Source organism: Penaeus vannamei, chromosome 32 (genome assembly GCF_042767895.1).
Source record: "Penaeus vannamei isolate JL-2024 chromosome 32, ASM4276789v1, whole genome shotgun sequence".
Taxonomy (NCBI): domain Eukaryota; kingdom Metazoa; phylum Arthropoda; class Malacostraca; order Decapoda; family Penaeidae; genus Penaeus; species Penaeus vannamei.
The window spans coordinates 6,118,286-6,140,785 of record NC_091580.1 but is presented as its reverse complement, the minus strand read 5'-3'; the positions used below and the strand labels follow the sequence as shown (position 1 = coordinate 6,140,785).

Sequence of the window (22,500 nt, the reverse complement as noted above, 5' to 3'; positions counted from 1 at the left end):
ACTGTGTTTCATTTAGTAATTGTCTTCATACATAGATGGCTCCACAAGTACTAAATCACAAATGTGCCAGTTACAAGTACTACCATTCTCACCTGTTTACCCTTTTCCTGAATTTTCAAAAATACTCTCTGGTATCAAATATTGCTGTTAGCAATGTCAATAACATTACCAATTATGATGTCGATAATAAAAATAACCGTATTAATATTGATAGCATCGTTTTTAAAAAATCCTGCAAACTTCAGGAAAGGTGACATAAAGTGAAGTCACAAGGTCTACGAATTGACTCCTTTTTGGCTAAGCAAATGTAGAGCTATCTATGTGCAGAAAGATTTCATAAAACAATATTAGAGTGATTACAACATTTTCCCAGAGCCTTTCGATTAAACTAACATTGCATATTTCATTTTGTGATAAGTTCGGTCTTCAGATTATTTTTTTCTACCTAAATTAGCAGTAAGATTAAGATTATTACCAGAGAATACTAATTGAAATTGATGAATATTTATCAATAAATTCGATTTTGAAGGTCCATCTATTGACTAATTAAGACTGTTGATTATTGTTGGAAGCTGTAAAAAGTATATATGAATATTTGATGTTACCATATAAACTTGTTATGGGGATGTGCAAGCAGTATGTCATGCTAGACAATATAATGCAATAGATTATTTATTAGACCTTTTTTTACAAGGAAGGAAGGAAAGATATGTATGATTTATTTCAGTGAAGGGAAAGGAAGAACAAGAAATCATAAGAATATGCTGAAGGCCTTTTTGCTATATTGCTTCATCATACCTTACATAAACAATATAGCCTTTCACCAGCACTAGTTCTTATTTTCTTGTTTATTTACACCAGAAAATGTATGTCTCTGGCAAGTTTATTGCATAATTACTGAGCATTGGAGCAATAAAGTTGAAAAGATTGCAACTACCATATAAAAGAAAAAGTAAGAGAAAGTAGCAAAGCAATAAAGCAAGTGGATCTATATATATAGTTATTAACTAACTAAAAAAAAAAAAAAAAAAAAGAACTATGAATGTGTGAAGCATGATATTGTTGGAGGCATACAAGGGAAAGGGATGTAAGGTTGTTTTTTGGAAAATACTTGCATGCCATACAAAAGCAGGATTTATATATTATACTTGGAGTTATTGACAAAAATGAAACAATGCCAGAGGGCACCCTTTTGGTTGCATCAGGAGTCCATGGTCTACAGGTTGAGAACTGGTGGTTTAATTCATTTGTGGTTACCAGTATTCTTTTTTCACCAAAATTTGATTCTATAGGTCTTTATTTCATATTCATGTGAATATGATGCTATGTATCCAAACATATATACAGTAACATTCGTACACAAGAATTATATATTTTTTGATAACTTAATTGTATAATTTTACTCTGTGAGCATGGTATTGTGCCTTACTTTTTTCCGTAGCAAATAGGTCTACTGGTATTTAGGCTTTTTTCATGTATATTTTCACTACTTTCATGAAGCAATGTAAAGGAATCTTTACAACTTTTTAAGACGTATGAGAAACCAATAGTATACAGAATCTCTTTGATTAGAATTAATCTAGCCTTTGATTAGTATTAATCTGAATGACCATTTCCTTTCACTTTTAGAAAAATGGCAAATCAAATCACTTGATTTAACACTTATCGTAAAGTAAAGATACACTTGCTCAGGAAACTGAAAATAAGCTTTTTAAATATATAACAAGTAAAAAGAAATAAGAGGTATCACCCTCCATATTCTCTTGATCTTCATCCTTCCCATTTTCCTTTTGTACCTCGTTTGGGCTTCAACTTCATCTCTTCATCTTCATTTCACTCAATCTATAACAGCGCAGAACTTTCAGAACGTGACATCATGGCCTCCTCCAGCACTGGTGAAGGAAGTAGCAAAATGAACCAATCCCAGATTGCTCAGCGCATGTGGGAGATGGCTAATAACATGGAGTACTACAACGCTGCAGATGAAATATATCAGTATGATCGCAAACAGCAGCAGGATATCCTTCAGGCCAAACCTTGGGAAAAAGAGTATGTATATAGAACAGTCTGTAGAGTTCCTTTGATAAGGTGAATAATGGCGATGTAACAGTACTTGAAATTTGTTTTAACCATTTCTTTTGCCTAAGTGAGTGTTATTTATGTTTTGATTTACCATTTAGAGGTGATATATGAAATGAGAAAATAAATGAACATGGGATTATTTAAAACAATGCAGACTTTTCAAGCAAGTGATACTTAATTTATATATATTTTTTCCAGCCCACACTTCTTCAAACAGATCAAGATCTCAGCTTTAGCACTCTTGAAGATGGTGATGCACGCCCGGTCTGGAGGCACACTTGAGGTCTGTTTTACATGGTGATATGATTCTGTGTGGAAGGACAGTGAGTGAGGATATTTTGAGAATTGTGTGAATGTACAAAATAGATAAGAAATTACATATAGTAAAAGGAAGAAATTTAAATTCAAAGTTGTATGACTATTAAAAAGTTCAGTTAATATATAGGTCTGATTACAGTATGTCCAAAGGCATAAAGGAAAGCATGTGGTTATCAGCTGCAAAATGTTATTTTCATGTTTCGACATAGGTATACATTAAATTATTTTTATCCATAACAGGTGATGGGTCTTATGCTGGGTAAAGTTGACGGATCAATGATGATCGTTATGGATTCCTTCGCACTTCCAGTCGAGGGAACAGAGACAAGAGTTAATGCTCAGGCTCAGGCTTATGAGTATATGACTGCCTATGTTGAAGCAGCTAAACAGGTAGGTTGTTGTGTCTTAAAACCTACATAGTTGTTTTCTTTGTACAGGGGTTTAATTGAGATTTTGCAGAAAAAAAAATTAAGCTCTCCTTAGAAAAGAAAATTTTTGGTTAACTCTGGAATTTGTTAAATTCAGGTTTTGCCACTTTTCCTCTCTCTTTCCTACTGACAGAATGTAATACAAATTATTATTTGCAAAAAAGTAGAAAACTTATATGAGTGATTAATCCAGTAAATTTTTCCTGCTTTAGGTTGGTCGCCAGGAAAATGTAATTGGTTGGTACCACAGCCATCCAGGGTACGGTTGCTGGCTGTCTGGAATTGATGTGTCTACACAGATGTTGAACCAAAACTATCAGGAGCCCTTTGTCGCCATTGTGATTGACCCAATCCGTACAATTAGTTCAGGCAAAGTGAACATCGGGGCCTTTAGGACCTATCCAAAGGTAAGCTGATTTTACTGTTATGTTTTATTAGTATGATAAGCATATTGTTTATTATGAATTATTCAAATCTGTAGTTTCAGTCTTAGGAAAGAAAAAACTGATAGGCATTTATATTCTGTTGTATTCCAATTCACAAGTTGCTTTCATTAAGAATAAAGGGGTGTTGACCAGCAAATTTCAATCAAAAATGAAATAAGAATGCAAAATGTAAGTGTTAAAATACTAAACACATGTGAACACCACTTTTATTATTTTCTTACAAAAGAGACTTGGTAAATCAGAGTACTCCTGAGTCCAAGTGAGTTAACCATTTTCTTCTTTCCTGTGAGTGGATGCAGTATAGTGTAGGATTAAAATAGTAAATATTTAAGTAAGTAACACAAGTGATTTAACACATTCAGACTAATCCCTAAACTATTATACTTCCAGGGATACAAGCCACCAGATGAGGGACCATCTGAGTACCAAACTATTCCTCTAAACAAAATTGAAGATTTTGGTGTTCATTGTAAGCAGTACTATTCTCTAGACATATCATACTTCAAGTCATCTCTCGACAAGAAGCTGTTAGATTCCCTCTGGAACAAGTACTGGGTCAACACTCTCAGCTCGTCATCACTTATTACAGTAAGTAAGACCAGTGTTTTGTAGGTTTGAACTACGTCTTAGAATACTTTTGAACATTACTTTGATTTATTATTAGGATTTTATGTGCGTGTGTGCGTGCCCAAATGCTTACTAAATCTAATCTTCCTTCTAAGAGCAAGTAATTCCCATCACACTCGCCTTCAGCCAAATTTTCTGTGACACCACATTTCCCTCAAATTTTTCCATGATGGCATATTCCCATCATCAAGGCCTCAGCTAATTTCTTTTGGATTCATAATGTCATGATGATAATAATGTCAATGATGATAATGATAAGTTGATGACAATGATAATAGTATTTGAAATAAAATTTTCTTTAAAAGTTAAGGATTGGGGAAAGCAGATAAAGTCATGCACACCCAGTAATTGACTCCTGAATGACTAGGTGGATGTGTAGTTATGTATTTGTGAACAAAATTGACAATACAAACTACAGTGGACTGTGCATGTACTTTCGCCAGTGGCCTATGTATATACAGTTCCACAATAGTGGAATATAAAAGCTAATTTTATAAAACTGTATATGAATGCTTGTATCACAGGAAGTTAGTCATCATAGTGTCACTGTTAGAAAAGCTTTAATATAATATAATACACCCACAAATTCTAGTTTCCACATTGCTGTTTACATGAAGGGGTGAAATTGTGACAGGAAAAAGTAATGATGACTATATTACCATTATGTTGATGATAGCACAAATACTGTTACTTCAGCTTAAGGTAGGAGGTCCCTTAGGAATCCTAGAACTCTACTGGTATCTACCTTATTGACATAACGAGAAACCGGAAACACCAGTTGAAGGCCTGTCATATGAGAGCACAGTATTGTGTACTGAATACATTGTTCACATCTACCTTGTACTTTTTACAGATTTGTGCAGATAAATACAAATCCATGAAAATGTCCAGCAAGCCATTTAATATGTACTCATTGCAGAAGTTAAATGCAGAGTATTTAGTTTAGTTATGATATTATAAAAATTATTGTAAATTATTTGTAGGCCATAGAGGTTTCATCAAATTCAAAAGGTTAATATTTTGCATTTTCTTCGGTATATCTTCCATTGGAACAAAATGTCTCCTTTCTCATATTACAAGATAAAAGGAGAAGAAATAAATCACCTAACTTTAAAATGAATTTCATAGAAAACTACAAAGAAAATTCAATTTGCCTGAAAATTATCAACATTGTTTACTAATTCTTGAAATCTTTATGCATATATATCTTTGTAACTTTGATATCAATGTCATATGAACATTATTATCCGTGTAATGTCATTAGTTGTATGAAGTATGAGATTTGATCCTATCATAATTGGGCCAGAATTTTCTGTCACATAATCATTATGCAATAGTCGAGTCTTTCTGGCAGCAGCACAGCCAGTTAACCTTCTCGTTCACTAGAGCGAGTCATGATGCGTATACGCATCAGTACGTCATGAAGGCTATAGCCATACCTGTTAATGATGGATTAACATTGCGAAATCCTTATGACACTGTTCTGTGGGGGGTTGATAAAATTACCATGAAAGCTATGAAACTTGTATGTCAGTAAATCCTATTAGTATATTAAAATTATTTTTCATTCCAGAATGCAGAGTATATGACTCGTCAGATCTTTGACCTCAGCGACAAATTAGAAAATTCAGAAACTGCTCTTGGTCGGGCTGGTCTGTTTGGTTTAGACCCACAAGAAAAGAAAACTGAAGATAAATTGAGCCGTGTAACAAGAGATTCGTGCAAGACCACAATGGAAGCCCTGCATGGTCTGATGGCTCAGGTGGTGAAAGATCGTCTCTTCAACCAAATACCTCAGGCTCAGCAGAAGGGCCAAGAACCTGCCTGAGATGCTTTTGCATTCAGAAGAACATTACTTCCTACGAATGAAAAGCGCACTCGAAGCATTGTTTTTTTCCTCTTCGACTCTGATAGCTCGTGATATATATTTACCTTTTTTGAACTGAAATTGTAATTTATCCTTTTTATTATTATTATTATTATTATTATTATTATCATCATCATTATTGTTATTATTATCATTATTATTATTATTATTATTATTATTATTATTATTATTTATTATTGTCTTGCATTAGGAACTCCAGTGACATCTTAAATTGAGAAAGAATATTGACTGCATTGTACCCTTTCCCTTCTGTCTGTCATTTTATGTTGGATGATAGATGTACTGATACATAAACTATCTAAGTAGTAATATGGAATTTTTATTAAGCTCCTGTATTTTGTTTTAACTGAGATTGAAGAGCATGGTATACTCTGTATAACCATATATGTGAACGAACTGCAGACAGTACACCACACAAATAATACTTGTAAAGAACAATAATGGTTACTGTCTCAAATTAATCTTACCAGAATTTTAGTTGCTGAGAGGAATACAGATCACAGTAATGAATGTGCAAGGAAAGAATGATACACTTCCTAGTTCCACCAGTCTTTGCTTTCCAGAATGAACCATTACATGTTCTATATGGATTATGTAAAATAGCTGATTGATTGATACAAAGTATTCCATATATTTTTACTAGCACAAGCACCGGCAGCGCCGGACCTGGCTATGCCAGGTTGCTTGGCCTGCGTCGCTTACTCGCTTCACTCGCAGACGATTCTCACCCTTAGGTCTTCTCCCTTGTGTAACACAATATTATCAACTCTTCAATAAAAGAAGACGGGTCTCTATCATCAAATTATTCTCCATCATAGTCCTTTTCAGCGTCGAGTCGGCATTTAGATTCTATGACCTTCATTGCTGTCTCCATTACTCAATTATGGTGAAGATCTTTTCAAGTTTCCAAAATATTATCATTCAGTTCCTCCAGTGAACCTTCTGTGTTGGTTGACACGAAGTTGGTGTCGTAGTGTGGTAAAATCATTTTAACTGCCTCTTCTCTTAGTGTGAACATTTCAAATGTTTGTCCCCAAAATACTGTAATTTTGATAATTTTTCCTTTTTTTTTTTACATTTTGAACATTTACATATATATGTGTGTGTGTATATATATATATATATATATATATATATATATATATATATATATATATATATATATATATATATATACATATATATATATGTATATATATATATATATATATATATATATATATATATATATATATATATATATATATACATATATATATATATATATATATATATATATATATATATATATATATATATATATATATATATATATATATATATATATATATATATATATATATATATATATATATATATATATATATATATATATATATATATATATACATATATATATATATATATATATATATATATATATATATATATATATATATATATATATATATATATATATATATATATATATATATATATATATATATATATATATATATATATATATATATATATATATATATATATATATATATATATATATATATAAACATTTTTGACCATTTTGAACATTTATATTATTTTTAAATATTTGGTCATTTTGATTTTTTTTTTTTTTATGCGTTTATATTTATATGCATATTTTTTATCTAATCAATTTTGAAAGGGTGACATTTTCATTCCCTACATACCCTGAAAGAGTTGTCCCCAAAATACCTTTTTTTTTTTTTTTTTTTTTTTTTTTCAATACAAACACCTGGCTTGCATGGCCTACGGCGCTTGCTCGCTTCACTCACAAGCGCCTTGCGCCCTTAGGTCTTCGCCCTGATGTAACACAATATTATCAAATGTTAAAAAAAAAACATGTTAAACAAATATTGGTTTATTTATCAAAGTGTATAAAGACTTATGTTTCTCTTTCATCATCAGATTCTTCCCCATCATAGTCCTTTTCTGCGTCGAGTCAGCATTTAGAACTACGACCTTCATCACTGTCTTCATTTCTTCTCTTAATTATGGTGAAGATCTTCTCAAGTTTCTCGTTGTCTTATCGAGTTTCCAAAATGTCATTCAGTTTCTCTAGGGAATCTTCAGTGTTGGTTGACACGAAGACGGTGTCGTAGTCTGGTAAAATCATCATAATTGCCTCTTCTTCTGTTAGTTTGAATTTTTCACTGTGCTCGTCCCTTAGGCTTGATGCCAACACATTATCTTCTTGGAACACCCCCTTCGTTAGACCCTTGGTAAACGTTAGCCACTTCCACAGGTGCCTCTGTCTATGCTTCTTTGCCACTTCACCTTCAGGCATCTTTCTCTCTCTATCTCTCTTTCTCTCCCTATCTCTTTCTATCTCTCTTTATTTCTCCCTTTCTTTCTCTCTATCTCTCTTTCTCTCCCTCTATCTCTCCCTTTCTCTCCTTCTATCTCTCTTTCTCTCCTTCTATCTCTCTTTCTCTCCCTCTATCATATTCTCTCCCTCTATCTCTTTCTCTCCCTCTATCTCTCTTTGTCTCTCTATCTCTCTCTGCCCCCCTCTCTCTCTTTGTCTCTCTCTATCTCTATCTGTCTCTCTATATATATCCCTTTCTCTCTCTATCTCCCTTTCCGTCTCTCTCTCTCTCTTCCTCTCTCTGTCTTTCTCTCTATCTCTCTTTCTCTCTCTTTCTCCCTTTCCGTCTCTCTCACTCGCTTCCTCTCTCTCTCTGTCTTTCTCTCTATCTCTCTCTATCTCCCTTTCTCTCTCTCTCTCTCTCTTCCTCTCTCTCTCTCTCTTTCTCTCCCTCTATCTCTGTCTCTCTCTATCCCCCCCTCTCTCTCTTTCTCTCTCTTTCTCTATCTCTATCGCCTCTCTCTCTATCTCTCTCTATCTCCTCGCTCTCTTTCTCTATCTCTCTCTCTTCTCTCCTCTCTCCCTTCTCTCTCTCTCTCAATCATTCTCTCTCTCTCTCTCTCTCTCTCTCTCTCTCTCTCTCTCTCTCTCTCTCTCTCTCTCTCTCTCTCTCTCTCTCTCTCTCTCTCTCTCTCTCTCTCATTCTCTTCTCTTTGTCTCATTCTCTTCTCTCTCTCTGCTCTCTCAATCATTCTCTCTCTCTCTTTCTCTCTCTATCTCCCTTTCCCTATCTCTCTCTCTCTGTCTTTCTCTCTCAATTTCTCTCCCTCTCTCTTCCTCTCTCTCTGTCTTTCTCTCTCTCTCTCTCTCTCTATGCCTCTCTCTCTCTTCCTCTATCTCTCTCTTTCTCTCCATGTATCTCTCTCTTTCTCTCCCTCTATCTCTCTCTTTCTCTCCCTCTATCTCTCTCTTTCTCTCCCTCTATCTCTCTCTTTCTCTCCCTCTATCTCTCTCTTTCTCTCCCTCTATCTCTCTCTTTCTCTCCCTCTATCTCTCTCTTTCTCTCCCTTTAGCTCTCTCTTTCTCTCCCTCTATCTCTCTCTATCTCTCTCTTTCTCTCCCTCTATCTCTCACTCTCTCTCCCTCTATCTCTCACTCTCTCTCCCTCTATCTCTCACTCTCTCTCCCTCTATCTCTCACTCTCTCTCCCTCTATCTCTCACTCTCTCTCCCTCTATCTCTCACTCTCTCTCCCTCTATCTCTCACTCTCTCATTCTCTTCTCTTTGTCTCATTCTCTTCTCTCTCTCTACTCTCTCAATCATTCTCTCTCTATCCCTCTCTCTCTCTTTCTCTCTCTATCTCCCTTTCCCTATCTCTATCTCTCTGTCTTTCTCTCTCAATTTCTCTCCCTCTCTCTTCCTCTCTCTCTGTCTTTCTCTCTCTCTCCCTCTCTCTCTTTCTCTCCTATCTCTCTCTTTCTCTCCTATCTCTCTCTTTCTCTCCTATATCTCTCTTTCTCTCCTATCTCTCTCTTTCTCTCCTATCTCTCTCTTTCTCTCCTATCTCTCTCTTTCTCTCCTATATCTCTCTTTCTCTCCTATCTCTCTCTCTCTCTCTCTCTCTCTCTCTCTCTCTCTCTCTCTCTCTCTCTCTCTCTCTCTCTCTCTCTCTCTCTCTCTCTCTCTCTCTCCCTTTATCTCTCTCTTTCTCTATCTCTCTCTGTCTCACTCTATCTCTCTCTATCCTCCTCTCTCCCTTTCTCTCTCTGTCTCACTCTATCCCCCAGTCTCTCTCTTATCTCTCTCTATCTCCTCTCTCTCTCTTTCTCTCTCTGTCTCCCTTTCTCGCTCTATCTTCATTCTCTCTGTCCAATCCCTTTATTCCTATTCACTCTACGTTCAGGGTATTTGCCGATAACCATCCTCCTCCCCTCAAATTCCCCCCTACCCCTCTCCTCTACTCTCCCAACACACTCCATGTGCAGCATTCACTCTTCGTTCCCCATTACCCTTACCTCTCCCACCTAGATACTGACGGATACTGACGGGAATTCCTTCTGTCGCAACAGTGTCCTTCTCCAGATCCCCCACCCCCAACACTTTTCCCGATACTTTGCCATCTTCTCCTGACGCCTTATCTCTTTCCCCGGATTCTTCTCCTGCTATTTCCCCAACAGCCATCTGGACCCGTATCACCCATTGACTTTCATAATAGCTCTTTTGCCCGCTTTCCTTGAACAATGTCCCTATTGCTTCCCCAGCCACATATACAAGCCATTTCATCTTATCGCCTTATGCTCTTAACCCTTTCCTTTACAAATCTATGATTTACTTCATTAGCACCCCTTCTTTACCCTTTTCATTACCATACTATCCTATTATATTCTATGACCTTCGACATCTAGCACATTTTATCCTAATTGTTAACTCATTTTTACCATTTTTGTAGCAATACTTTAGGGCTATATGACCTTGGATGTCTAGCACATTTATTTGTTCCAACCATTAAACCTTTCGTCTACTTCTTAAGACATGAGAGCCCCGTTCAAAGGATGAAAGGCTGGCTTTAGATCAATCCTGAACGGCCTTAGGGAGCCATGGACATGGTATTCCCGTTTAGTTATCAAGCCCTTAGGGTGAACCCCACATACTCCAGGCTTACCGGTATAAGGAGCATTGTGGCTAGCCCCTCTATCTACTAGCCCCACCGACTTTAACTTTCCTGATTCCCCATCCCTTCACTCCTTTGAACACGATTCTGAACACTGCTAATGCTACCCTCTTCTCTAAACCTGTTGTCAGCTCAGTCAGTTCCATCACCCACTCAGGCCATTACCCAACCTACAGAAAACATTACTTCCTCTCTACCAACATCCTCCATGCCATCTCATCCTCCACAGTGAACTTCATTTTTAACCCCCTTCCCTTCTTACAACTCCATCCTTGATGTCCACCTATCCACATTACTACCTCATTCAACACTACACCCCTTCCTCCCATGCTTGTCCGTTACCTATTTCAACCTTTACAAATCTTCTTAAGTATACTTTTTAGCCTAGCTAATTGGGATGTTTTTTTTTTATTTATTCTCCCTACAGCTCCTTACTCCAACAATACAGTCCTCTTCCAACAATGCAAAAACAAGATGGCAAATTTTCCTTTCGCAGTTCTGATCATTCATGTTTTGCCACAGTTACATCTCTAAGGCTTATGCATTATCTACTTTAGCCAGACCTATTTGACCATACTGACCCCTCCCCAATCAATGTGAGAAAGGTGGGTGTTTTGGCCACCCTGCCAAGCAGTCACTCTAGTTCATTCAAACTTCCCTGCAAAATCATGCAAAGGTACCAATTGTGGCAGCTCCCATAATGCATTTATAGGAGCTGCCCCACCTGCAAGTTTATCTGAGGTAGCACTCATCATATTCAAACTTTACAACGAAGCCAGGAAGGAAGCACACCAATGAAGTCTTTCTTTGCTCCCTCCTTCAGTACTCTCCTTTGCTCTACCCCTCCCCCTTCTTCCAAAGATATTTCTACCTCTCCCCTAGTATCTCTTCCTCCTACTCCTTATGTTCACACTTCTACCACCTCCCTCTCCTAGTTGTTTTCTTTTCCATTCTAAATTTACACACTCTAACTACTTCCTTTGTACCTACCCCTCCTCCTCACTCTATCCAAAGATTCAGACAATCTAAACGATATACCCAATCTTCTCCTAGACCTACCTCTTCCTCTGCTCCTTAGACGTCTATCCTTCCTTCTGTTCTTCTCATATGCAGACATTCATTTCTCAGACATCCCCGACCAACTCCCTCTCAGAAACTCAAGGACATTTAAGACATCCTAATCATGACAAAAAAGCCTATTCCTCATTTACTCTCTCAATCTTCCATTCCCTTTACACTCGAAGTGACTGCTAACATTTATCATGTTCCCCCTCCACCCATTGCTACCGCTCCTTCCCAACACACCCCATCACCCCCCACTGCTACATCTCTATCAACCCCCCATCCTCTTCATTCCCAGTTATCCCTTCCTTTCCCTGCTGGATACACGTGTGATTCCCTTTTGTCACAACAGTGTCCTTTCCTAGACTCTCCCCCTCCTGATACTTGCTGTGATCCATTTCTCATTCCCCAATTCTTCCCTTCCTACTCCTACACATTTTTTTACCCACATCACTTGTTGTTTCATAATAGCTATTCTAAATTGCAATATTCACAGCTTCGGTTCTCATATTCCTGTGTCTTCCATTTGAGCTAATTACCCTTAACCCCTCTTTCCCCTTCGGCTAATCCCTGACTTCTCATTTATTCACCTATGTAGCACATCTAATTTTTAGCTCATTAACCCTCTCTTTACCCTTTTTGCTACTATACTGTCCTATAGTACTATATAACTTTTGATGTCAAACACATTTTTTTTTTTTTTTTATAACTATCAGCCATTAATTGCTGATTCTTAGGAATATATAAAAGCTAGTTTTCCTTTAAGCAGTTTATTAATATACAGACTGTGGCATTCCATCCTAATCTGTCTTCAACAAACTAATAATGATTTAAAACAAAAAGTACATAATTAGAAACTCTTCAAAACTTTGTGTATGCACCAATATTCTGTAGAAACTGAAGTAATGTGAAGCCTCAGTTTTTATAAATGCCTTATCATGTACTCTGGTAATCCTCAAAATTAGATGAAAGCAAATGTGGCACTGAAGACAAGTTTCAACAGCTTATTCATTCCTTTTAACAAAGTCTTTGATAAATGAATAAGCAAAAAGAGAGGTGATGTCATAATGATTAAATCCTCTAATATTTTATTTCATCACAATAATTACAAATGAACTTAATTACAAAATGTTCATATTGCCTCTGTTCATGATTAACAGATAATCTAACTACATAACATCTGGTAAGTGACTGAGAGCCAGTACTGATAACTGTCAAGGAGGAGGAAATATATATTTATTCTAAACATAATTTAATAACCACATTAACAGAACAGCAGGCACACTCTTTCCTTCAAACTTAGAAACACCAAGAAAAACCAAACATTTTATTTCACTTCCATAATACTCTAGTAAGATATATATTGTTAATCTTTTGTTCAGTGCTTATACAGATATAGAAAAAGGCTCAATGCTTGCTTTTGCATGTATCTCATGGGATGTGGGTTATTTATGCATATATGCATGAAAATGCCTACATATTAGTTTAAACTTTCAATTCTTGGGAGAAAAATATATATGGTGATGGGAATCCAATTACCATTAGTTTTTATCTTTATATATTTCTATACTACCCATTTCTGGCACATCTTGACATACTTCTTGATTAACCCATTGGCTGCAGTTTTATGTATTATATATAATAATTTATTGTACACAGATGGCTCTAGAAATGCTTAGTCACAATCAAGTCAATTTGTACACTAATGGCCTTACCTCATTTCACCATTTAATCACAGAATTTGTGGGAAAATGATCTTTTTACTTATCTTTCAACCGATTCTCTTATCATTATTATTAACATTATGATCCTGTTATTAAAATACTAATAACAAAAACTGAAAGAGAATCTCCAACAATCAAAATAAAGGGTAAACAGGGGAGATACATAAGATTAATAATTGATTCCTTGGTGACTTAGTACTCATAAAGTCATCTACGTATAAACACAATTGATAGACTAAAATACAGCAAATATGGTATGCATGTCATGCCATCCACGACCATTGGGTTAAAAAATAAACAAATAAATACTATTTAAAGACTGTATCTGACTATACTACAAATATTTTCTGGTATAGTTCCATGTTATTTCGTAATTGTATATTTACCATGGATTGCTTTCATTCTAGTTTTGCTATATTTATTCAATAGACACCTTAATAGTTTCCAAATACAAATCACATTTAATACAAGATGAAAAAAAGTCACATACATTACAGTCCTGTATAAGAAACAAATCATTATCACTTAAAACACTTCAGTCCTCGATGCTGTTTCGTACCAGTTCATCATGAAATGATATGCATTCACACTTCAGTTCAGTGATATTTTATGAAAAGTGAAGGTCTAAAAATAATGCATGATATCCTCAATGAAGGAGTTCTGTAGCATACAAGTTAAGCTTCCAAAATCTAGCTGAATACCTATCTTATATATTGTGCATAAAAGGGCTTCCAATTTCTTTACACAATGGAAATCAGTCGTTACCAAAGCTTGCTTCATAAATGATTACCTGATTCTAAAGTAATTAATGCCATTACTTGATTTTTAAACAATGACCTTTAACCCACTGGTCACAGATTAATGTACTGTCCTCTGAAGTTTTTACTGAATTTAGTTACACACACATCGCTCCACGAGTTCTAAGTCACCAAGGGGTCAATATTTGGCCTGAGTGATCGCACCTGATTTCCCCATTCCTTGAATTCTCAGAAAAATGGTTTTGTTTTTCTGATGCTATAAATATCAATATTGTTATCATTGCTGATACTGTGTTTATTATATAATAGTTTTCTTAAAATACTACCGATAATAAAAGATGAAAAATAATCTTTCTGAGAATCATGAAAAAGGGTAAACAGGTGAGATAGGAAGCATAAACAGTTGTCTGCTTGGCGACAAAGTACTTGTGAAGACACCTACGTGTAAACACTGAATAAACTAAAATTACAGTGGATTTGGCAGGTACATCATGCCATTTACGACCATTATGTTACAGTGTGTAAAACTGATTACCAGAAAAGAAATACCATGGCTACATAAAAATCATATCCTTTTTATGACCCCATCATTCCCACTTCTGTGAATTGGACACTGCAAAGTATATAGAAAATGTATTGATGTCAATGTATATGAAAGTAAAATTCCAAAATAAACAAAGCAAGTTTATTACAATAGCAAGATAACAGCTTAAAAATCCATCGATTTTTTTTTTTTTTATATATATACCTCTCTTGTTTTTCATGAGGTTTCTGTCATTCTATAGTCAGTAGCATATATATATATATATTTATGTTATTGATGCAGATGTAAATATGTGTGAATGTTTGTGCATATACTGTATGTATATATATGTGTATGTATATGTATATATGTATTGATTATATATATATATATATATATATATATATATATATATATATATATATATATATATGTTATATCTAACTTATGTATCTAACTCACTCACACCTCCAAGGTACTTCAAACTGATTGCATGTGAACTTGCTCTGCAAGTGTTACACTATACCACAACTTGAGAAGCCTCCAGCATAAATCTGTTAACTGGAGTATGTGAGGATCCTCAATGCTAACAGAATGCTAAAGATTTCAAGTATAGAGATACTGCTTTACTGTGCTACAATAAAAACTGCACCTTTCATTTCAGACAGGTACATGTGTGTGCATATGTTGTGTGTGCTTAGAGGAGTTATGTTTAGATCACCTAAATAACTGATCTTTTATGATTCTAGACAGAGGACTTTCAGGATATCATATGTTTATATTCATTGTGCATGCTTTATGGAAATTCAAAAAAAACATATATCCATTTTAGAGCACAAGTACTGTTAAAGATCAGCCAATCCAAATGGTCTCCAATGTGAAAGTTGACCTCAATTTTGGACCTAATCAGCAGCAGGTGTGTTGCTTACAACACTGGCTGAGGGCATAATGACAACAGAAACTGGGACGGTTGAACGACTTGTGGCAGGAGTGTGGTTTACGGCAGAAGCAGTGCTTGGTTGATCTTGGCTCGTCAAGGACTGACTTGAGGTGGGAACCTGTGCTCCTCCACAAGCACCTTCAGCAGAATCAAGATGATCCTGGCCACTCTCTTGTTGGGCAAAGAGTGTCGCCATGGCCATCTCATATGATGGAGGAGGTTCAGGGAACATCCCTGAAAGCTTCTTCCTGTAATGGGTAAATGCATTTTGCATTAGCTTAATACACACAATGCTAAAAGGAAAATCAATCAATTAAGACGCTTATAAGGAATAGTATTATACCTTAAGAAGAGACAAAAATCTAAACCAGAATAGATGAACAGATACTTAAAAAAATGAAAACAGAATTGAGAAATAATGAAGACTTCTACAGTTCACAAAGTTCACTAAATTAAAGAAGAAAAATGTGCTCTTTTAGTTATAAGATTTTACTAGCTCTGAACCTATACTTTTATAAATATTGAATGGAATAATCCTCCCCTTGAAACAAGCAAAAATATTAAATACTGTCAACTGGAGGAAAGTACGTTTTATGATGGCCGGTGCAGCTTTAGATAACGAGACACAAAAGCAGACAAAATTCATTCCTTAAAGCTCCATACCTATACTGAGGATCAGCCATAGCTGTATCGTAGTCTGGCAAATCTTGTCCCATGACTAATGTCTGACTCTCCTGGTCAACTGGACCAGATACTCCTCCCATATATCGCAGTACAGACCGTCCTGCTTGAGCCTTCAGCATCAAGAACTTGTAACAACGCCACACAATGCTAATGCAGTATGCCTGGAATAAAAATAAACGAACAAATTAACCCATGGCTTCCTAGGGCAAAAATACATACTATGAAAACTGCACTTTTAGTTTATTAATTGTGTTTACACATAGATGGCTCCACAAGTGCTTGATCACTAAGTCAATTATAAGTCCTTCCAATCTCACCTGTTTCCCCTTTTTCCTTGATCTTCAGGGGGGGGGGGGGGGTATTTTGGTAACATCATAATAATCATAATGTCAATTGTAATTTGAATATCAATATTAACACATTTACGACAGGTGGCCCACATGTGAGACACCCGGAAAAATTAACATTGCCAGGCGTCCCACCAGTGTGACGTTGGATCGTCGTGGCCGGCGCACGGGCAGATTCTTGGTCAGCCCCGTGCGCTGATTTTTGGCTTCAAAATATACCGGTGTTAGTGGGTTAATAGCAGAAGAAAAAAATATATTGAAAATCTTTAAAAAGGGAATTTCGACGTGATTAATAACTGACTCCATGGTAACTGAGAACTTATGTAGCCATCTGTGTGCAACAAGTCACAAAAATCTACAGTAACAGTACATCACCCCATGATGAATGGGTCAATATAAACACCTTGACATCTATTGTCATGTATCATATCAATGACTTTTCTGTCTATGCCTATTATAATACAAGCCTCTATTATTTATTTAAAATGTATTTATAAAGTATATTTTTAACACACAATAGAATGGTAAGTTACTGAGCTACAGAATTGCAACTTCAATGACTGGGCCATAGAAAGAAGATTGTATTATGTCATTTGAAGCCAATTAAATTGTTTTGTGTGTGTGATATATTCTACATCTCACACTGACAAATTAATAGCTATACATGGTGTAATTCTGGATCTTTATGAACTGTATATCCAAGTATACAACTTCATAGTTGATTCCTGTATTCTATGGGGGTGTCCGCATCCCCCATTTTGTGTTCTGTTTTGTTTTCTAGCTTATATCACTTATATTATTACTTTATTACTCTCATTTTTTGGTATAACATTTCTGTTACAACACATCTCAAAAATTATTAAATAACTTTGATGACTCGTACAAAGGTATAAAAAAAGGTCTCTAATTGGGATTTCGTCGGACTTGACTGTAAACAGTTTTCATAGTGTGTGGTGTCTTGCTGCTGGATGTTTAAACCTGGAATATAAATTTTGAATAAACTAGGAAATATTAGAGCTAGTGTGATGAATAATGTTAAGGGTTTTCTGCTGCATCTGGTGATATTTTAAAAGTTCTTTAATATTCTTAGGGAGAAATAAAGATGCTAAATTTGCTGTGAGGGATAATAGATGTATACATTTGTTTTATTTGGTGATTTTTTGTAAATTAGTTCCTTATAATTTCATGAGCCAAGTAGGGTTATAATTCTTGACGAGCTTCCAGGTTTGGTGATGTGATGCTTTAATCAATCTGCCTGTGATGAATCTCTGATTGTGATTAACCTTCCTGTGGTGAACTGTTATTAATGAACCAGAGAAACTGTGCATTGCTTATATTTTCAAATGATCTGGTAGACAAATTGCACTAAATATTGTAAGCATTTCACATTTAGTATGAGTGTTATGAATACAGTTTTTGTGTTGGTGTATTATGTCATTACAATATCATATTTTCTTTTAGTTTTCTTATGATGGATTTTCTTCAATTTAGGATAAAGATTGTCTGCACATAAAATATTTTCTCTGTTCTAAATGAAATACTGAATGGAATATGACAACCATTTAGCCTACACTATCCTAACGCTACAAAGATAAAAACTACAATTGCGAGAACAAACATTGATAGCAACACAAACTATCAAAACTATTTAAAATAAGGTCGAACATAGGAGTCCTCCAGGAAAGAAAGGAGCTACTCACCTTTGCCATGAGTGTTGTAATGAAAATAAGCATTACAAAGAAAGTTAAACATTTGGTATTCATAGCCAGCAGCTGCTGCTGGAAGGGGAATGCAGGTGTTTCACGGATCCTCTGCCGAATGTTAGGCAAGTATGACAAGTAACCAATCATTGTCATGCTGAAATAGAGAGACATTAGTAAGACTAAAATCAACTGAGAAATATGTTAAGAGCATATAATACAATATCTAAAACCTCTTACATCATAAAATATACATATAAAAAATTATGAATTACATTATATAGGCAACGCTAGAAAAAAAAAAAAATTGGAGATATTTGTTATTAACCTCTTGATAGCAGTTCACTGTTTTATATATGATATTAACTGATGTTTACTCATTATCCCCTATAGTGACAGAACTTGATCAAGTGTATTTGTACTTTTGACGTTGATCCAAGCAGACTCCATCTAAGATAGCCACTCTAAAACTGGCAGTTTAACCCAAATAGGTTTTACTGTTGTCCATGGTTCCTCTTTTTATTCTACATATACGAGAAGAAGAAGAAGAAGAAGAAAAAATACTCTCCTCTTTCAATATTCTATGGCCACAATTACTTTTTTTCTTGGATGCTTTACTCTTCATTAACTCTACACATGATAAACTAGCCCAACACATTTTCTGCTGTGTGAATGCAAGATCTATAAGCATCAAAAATGAAAATCTGATGCTTCTTGCAGGAAGGAGAGGCCAAAATACTGTTGTCTTTGGGGATTAAGTAATGAAGAATACGAGACTTCTTACTAAGAAATCAACAGTTTCATAATCACCTTGATATGCAGAAATCAAAAACTTGCAGGAAGAAGAATGGCATGAGATGGGAAGGCTGGCCTCTAAAAGCTCCATACACAAGAAGAAGAGTCACAACAAACGTACACAGAGTGATGAACAGGGCAACATTGACTTCATCTGAAATGGAGGAGTCAGACTCATTTAAAGGTTCATATGATACTGTTGTAATGTAAGAGAAACATCAGGATGAAAATACATTAAGAATAAGAACAAGAATAAACAGCAGCATAAAACAAATGTGTATATGTAGTCTTCTTACAAGTCACTCAAAGTTCTAAACACCTGATATACCATTTTGTTATTGACTTTATTTAGGTAAATGGTCTAGAGCAGTTCATCCACATACCAATGATGAGAAATTACATTTTGTGATTGACTTATTATTGGATACAGTTAAAGGAACTTTGCTTAAAAGCACTTCATCCACGTACCAGTATTGAGTCTGTGTGTGGTGAGCAAGTTCCCAAGGGAGAGAGAAAAGTCATTTGATGCTTGGTTAGGGTTTCCTTGGTTGGGGCTCCCCTTGTTATAGTTTCCTTGGTTGAAGCCTCCTTGGTTTGAGTTGTCATCTCCTTGTGTGGCTAAAATACATGGCATTTCAGCCCCACATTTTACAGCTTGCACATCTTGCTGGTGTGGATTGACAGTCAGCTGGTCTCCACTGCCTCCAAGACCGCTAAGAGGACCAACGGACTGGCTGAGCATTTTAGGGTGCACCACCACAACCGCAATCAGAGACAAAGCCATGAGGTGGAGTAACTAAAAAATGAATAAATAAATGGGATAAGTAAAGGATTTGATTAATGCAAAGAGGAAACATATCCATCTAAAAGTAAAAGCAAGCCAAAACATATAAAAAGCTGAGATATTCATTGTGGCTAGTGATATAATACTTAAGCTTACCATGTGCCAGAAACCAATGACTATAGTTCCTGTGCGGACATGGCAACAGAGGAAACATGTCCACTGGTCATGTCGTTTCCTTAGGGCCTCCAGGCGCCCCTGGACTTCCCAGAGGCGCCCTCCTCCCAGCATGGTGCTTCCCCCCGCCACTGTTGCTATGCCAGGCTCCACCTCCTGCTGGAAGAGTATTTGAATCAAACATGATTTCTTGAACTTTATAAATAAAGAACAGGCTCAATTCTATTATCATTTGTGGCAAAAGATGAATTTGTTTATAAAAATTTTGTCACATATATAACCTTTCAAAAATTCCTCACCTCTCATCATTAGGAATAAACAAAACTTGAAAACATGCTTTTTTAAAACTAGCAAACTTTATAATCTTAATGAACATTACCTCTTCCAATAATTAGTTAAATATACCTACCCTTCCCTCCTGGGCCTCACACCCAACCCCAGCCCCTTCCCGCGAGTGCTCCGTGCTGCCTGTTGCAGAGTCACTCTCTTCAGAAGTAACGGGAGTGTTGCCTTCCGTGGGCACTTCACTCTGAGGATTAAAAAATTGTTCTTGTTAGCAAAATAAAAAGCACTTCTATAACTTTAAGTTAAAACACATTACCAGTCAACTTAAATTTCAATTAATATTATGAGGGGGGGGGGGACATGCAAACTCTAACAGATAGTGTCAATAGACCCCTACAAATTTTTAAGGGCAGTCAGTGGGTTTTGGAAAGAGGGGGTGGGGGCTTCAAACTGAGAAAGTACAAATATTTCATGTTTTCGGACTTGTACAAATTTCAGCCTTGAAAACACTTTTTATGAGATTTGGAAGAAGTTGCTAAATAACCCCATTCTGACACCTTTCATTATTCTGAAACTACCACCATATACAATAACTGATTAACTCATAAGTTTGCTTTATATTTTCCTGTCTATTACCAAACCTACACTGTTACATACATACCATAACCATCCACCAGCCTCTATCCTGCACAGCATTTGTACAAATGGAGGATGGCTTTTGGCTCCCTGTCATTGGTACCCACACCTATAACCATCACACATCAGCTCCCCTAACCCCACACACTCATAGGGCCAACTGTTTGATTACAAAGGACACAATAACAGCCTTCCACCCAACGTCATAACTTATGGATCAGATAAAGAGCCTGTGATGATGATAATATAGTGGAAACTCACCCATGACAAAAGGAAACTAATATGCTAGTGAAAATGATGGTCATACCTATTTCATAGTAAAGAAATATTCTCATCACTCACAGCCTTTATTATTTAAACTCTCACTGTCTAGTTCCTCTTTTAATTCAAAACAAAATAAAAGCCAATGGTTTTCAGGCTAAGTAGGAAAGCAGAAATAAACAATAAACACTCCATAAACATAATAGGTTAACATGAAAACAAAATATTAAATGGAGCTAGTATTAACATATGTTAGCTGTGTATATTATAATCTTCAAACTTTCAACCATTCGCATGCTTAATTGATTGATAGAGAGAGAGAGAGAGAGAGAAAGAGAGAGAGAGAGAAAGAGAGAGAGAGAGAAAGAGAGAGAGAGAGAGGGAGAAAGAGTGAGAGAGAGAGAGGGAGAAAAAGAGAGGGAGAGAGAGAGGGAGAGAGAGAGAGAGAGAGAGAGAGAGAGAGAGAGTGAGAGAGAGAGTGAGAGAGAGAGTGAGAGTGAGAGTGAGAGTGAGAGTGAGAGAGAGAGAGAGAGAGAGAGAGGGAGAGAGAGTGAGAGAGAGAGAGAGAGAGAGAGAGAGAGAGAGAGAGAGAGAGAGAGAGAGAGAGAGAGAGAGTGAGTGAGAGTGAGAGTGAGAGTGAGAGTGAGAGTGAGAGTGAGAGTGAGAGTGAGAGTGAGAGTGAGAGTGAGAGTGAGTGAATGAGTGAATGAGTGAATGAGTGAATGAGTGAGTGAGTGAGTGAGTGAGTGAGTGAGACTGAGAGTGAGAATGTGAGTATATGTGTGCAAGCGCATGCCTGTGTGAGTAAATATATACATTTTTAGTCTGCTCAAAATAAAAACAGAAACCAGTACAAGCAGAAACACCCACATAGGCTTTAAAGCATAACCACACACAAGGTTATATTTCTTGTTAGGATTTAAAACGTCCTTTTTTTTTTATCCCCAATCGTCATTCAATAAAAAGTAAAACACTATTTCGAGTACGTAAGGTGGGGGTGGAGGAGGTTCCTCTACATAGTCAGGTGGACTTATTGGA

The 22,500-nt window shown here is 36.0% G+C and overlaps 2 protein-coding genes across 11 annotated transcripts in view; one reads left to right on the top strand and one right to left on the bottom strand.

The window, feature by feature from the left end:
- The window catches only part of CSN5 (COP9 signalosome subunit 5), a 6,977-nt gene extending 879 nt beyond the window's left edge, over nt 1-6,098 (top strand). Inside the window, exons 2-7 of one of the 2 annotated variants that reach the window (XM_027381274.2) lie at nt 1,866-2,049; nt 2,281-2,365; nt 2,641-2,790; nt 3,041-3,235; nt 3,665-3,862; nt 5,475-6,098. In XM_027381274.2, coding sequence (XP_027237075.1) covers nt 1,877-2,049; nt 2,281-2,365; nt 2,641-2,790; nt 3,041-3,235; nt 3,665-3,862; nt 5,475-5,729 — 1,056 coding nt within the window. In that variant the 5' untranslated portion in view covers nt 1,866-1,876 and the 3' untranslated portion in view covers nt 5,730-6,098. Of the gene's footprint in view, nt 1-1,851; nt 2,050-2,280; nt 2,366-2,640; nt 2,791-3,040; nt 3,236-3,664; nt 3,863-5,474 lie in introns of both variants that reach the window. The other variant, XM_027381275.2, reaches the window with a different exon arrangement.
- A 6,507-nt stretch (nt 6,099-12,605) lies between these two features.
- Nucleotides 12,606-22,500, bottom strand: part of LOC113828334 (lysosomal-associated transmembrane protein 4A) — an 18,981-nt gene continuing 9,086 nt past the window's right edge. For 5 of the 9 annotated variants that reach the window (XM_070144580.1, XM_070144581.1, XM_070144579.1 and 2 more), the window contains exons 2-8: nt 20,690-20,809; nt 20,263-20,439; nt 19,791-20,118; nt 19,338-19,476; nt 18,528-18,684; nt 16,460-16,641; nt 12,606-16,044 (exon numbers count right to left, since the gene is read on the bottom strand). In XM_070144580.1, coding sequence (XP_070000681.1) covers nt 15,759-16,044; nt 16,460-16,641; nt 18,528-18,684; nt 19,338-19,476; nt 19,791-20,118; nt 20,263-20,439; nt 20,690-20,809 — 1,389 coding nt within the window. In that variant the 3' untranslated portion in view covers nt 12,606-15,758. Of the gene's footprint in view, nt 16,045-16,459; nt 16,642-18,527; nt 18,685-19,337; nt 19,477-19,790; nt 20,119-20,262; nt 20,440-20,689; nt 20,810-21,226; nt 21,314-22,448 lie in introns of those variants that run through there. The other 4 variants (XM_027381269.2, XM_027381270.2, XM_070144577.1 and 1 more) reach the window with 4 other exon arrangements.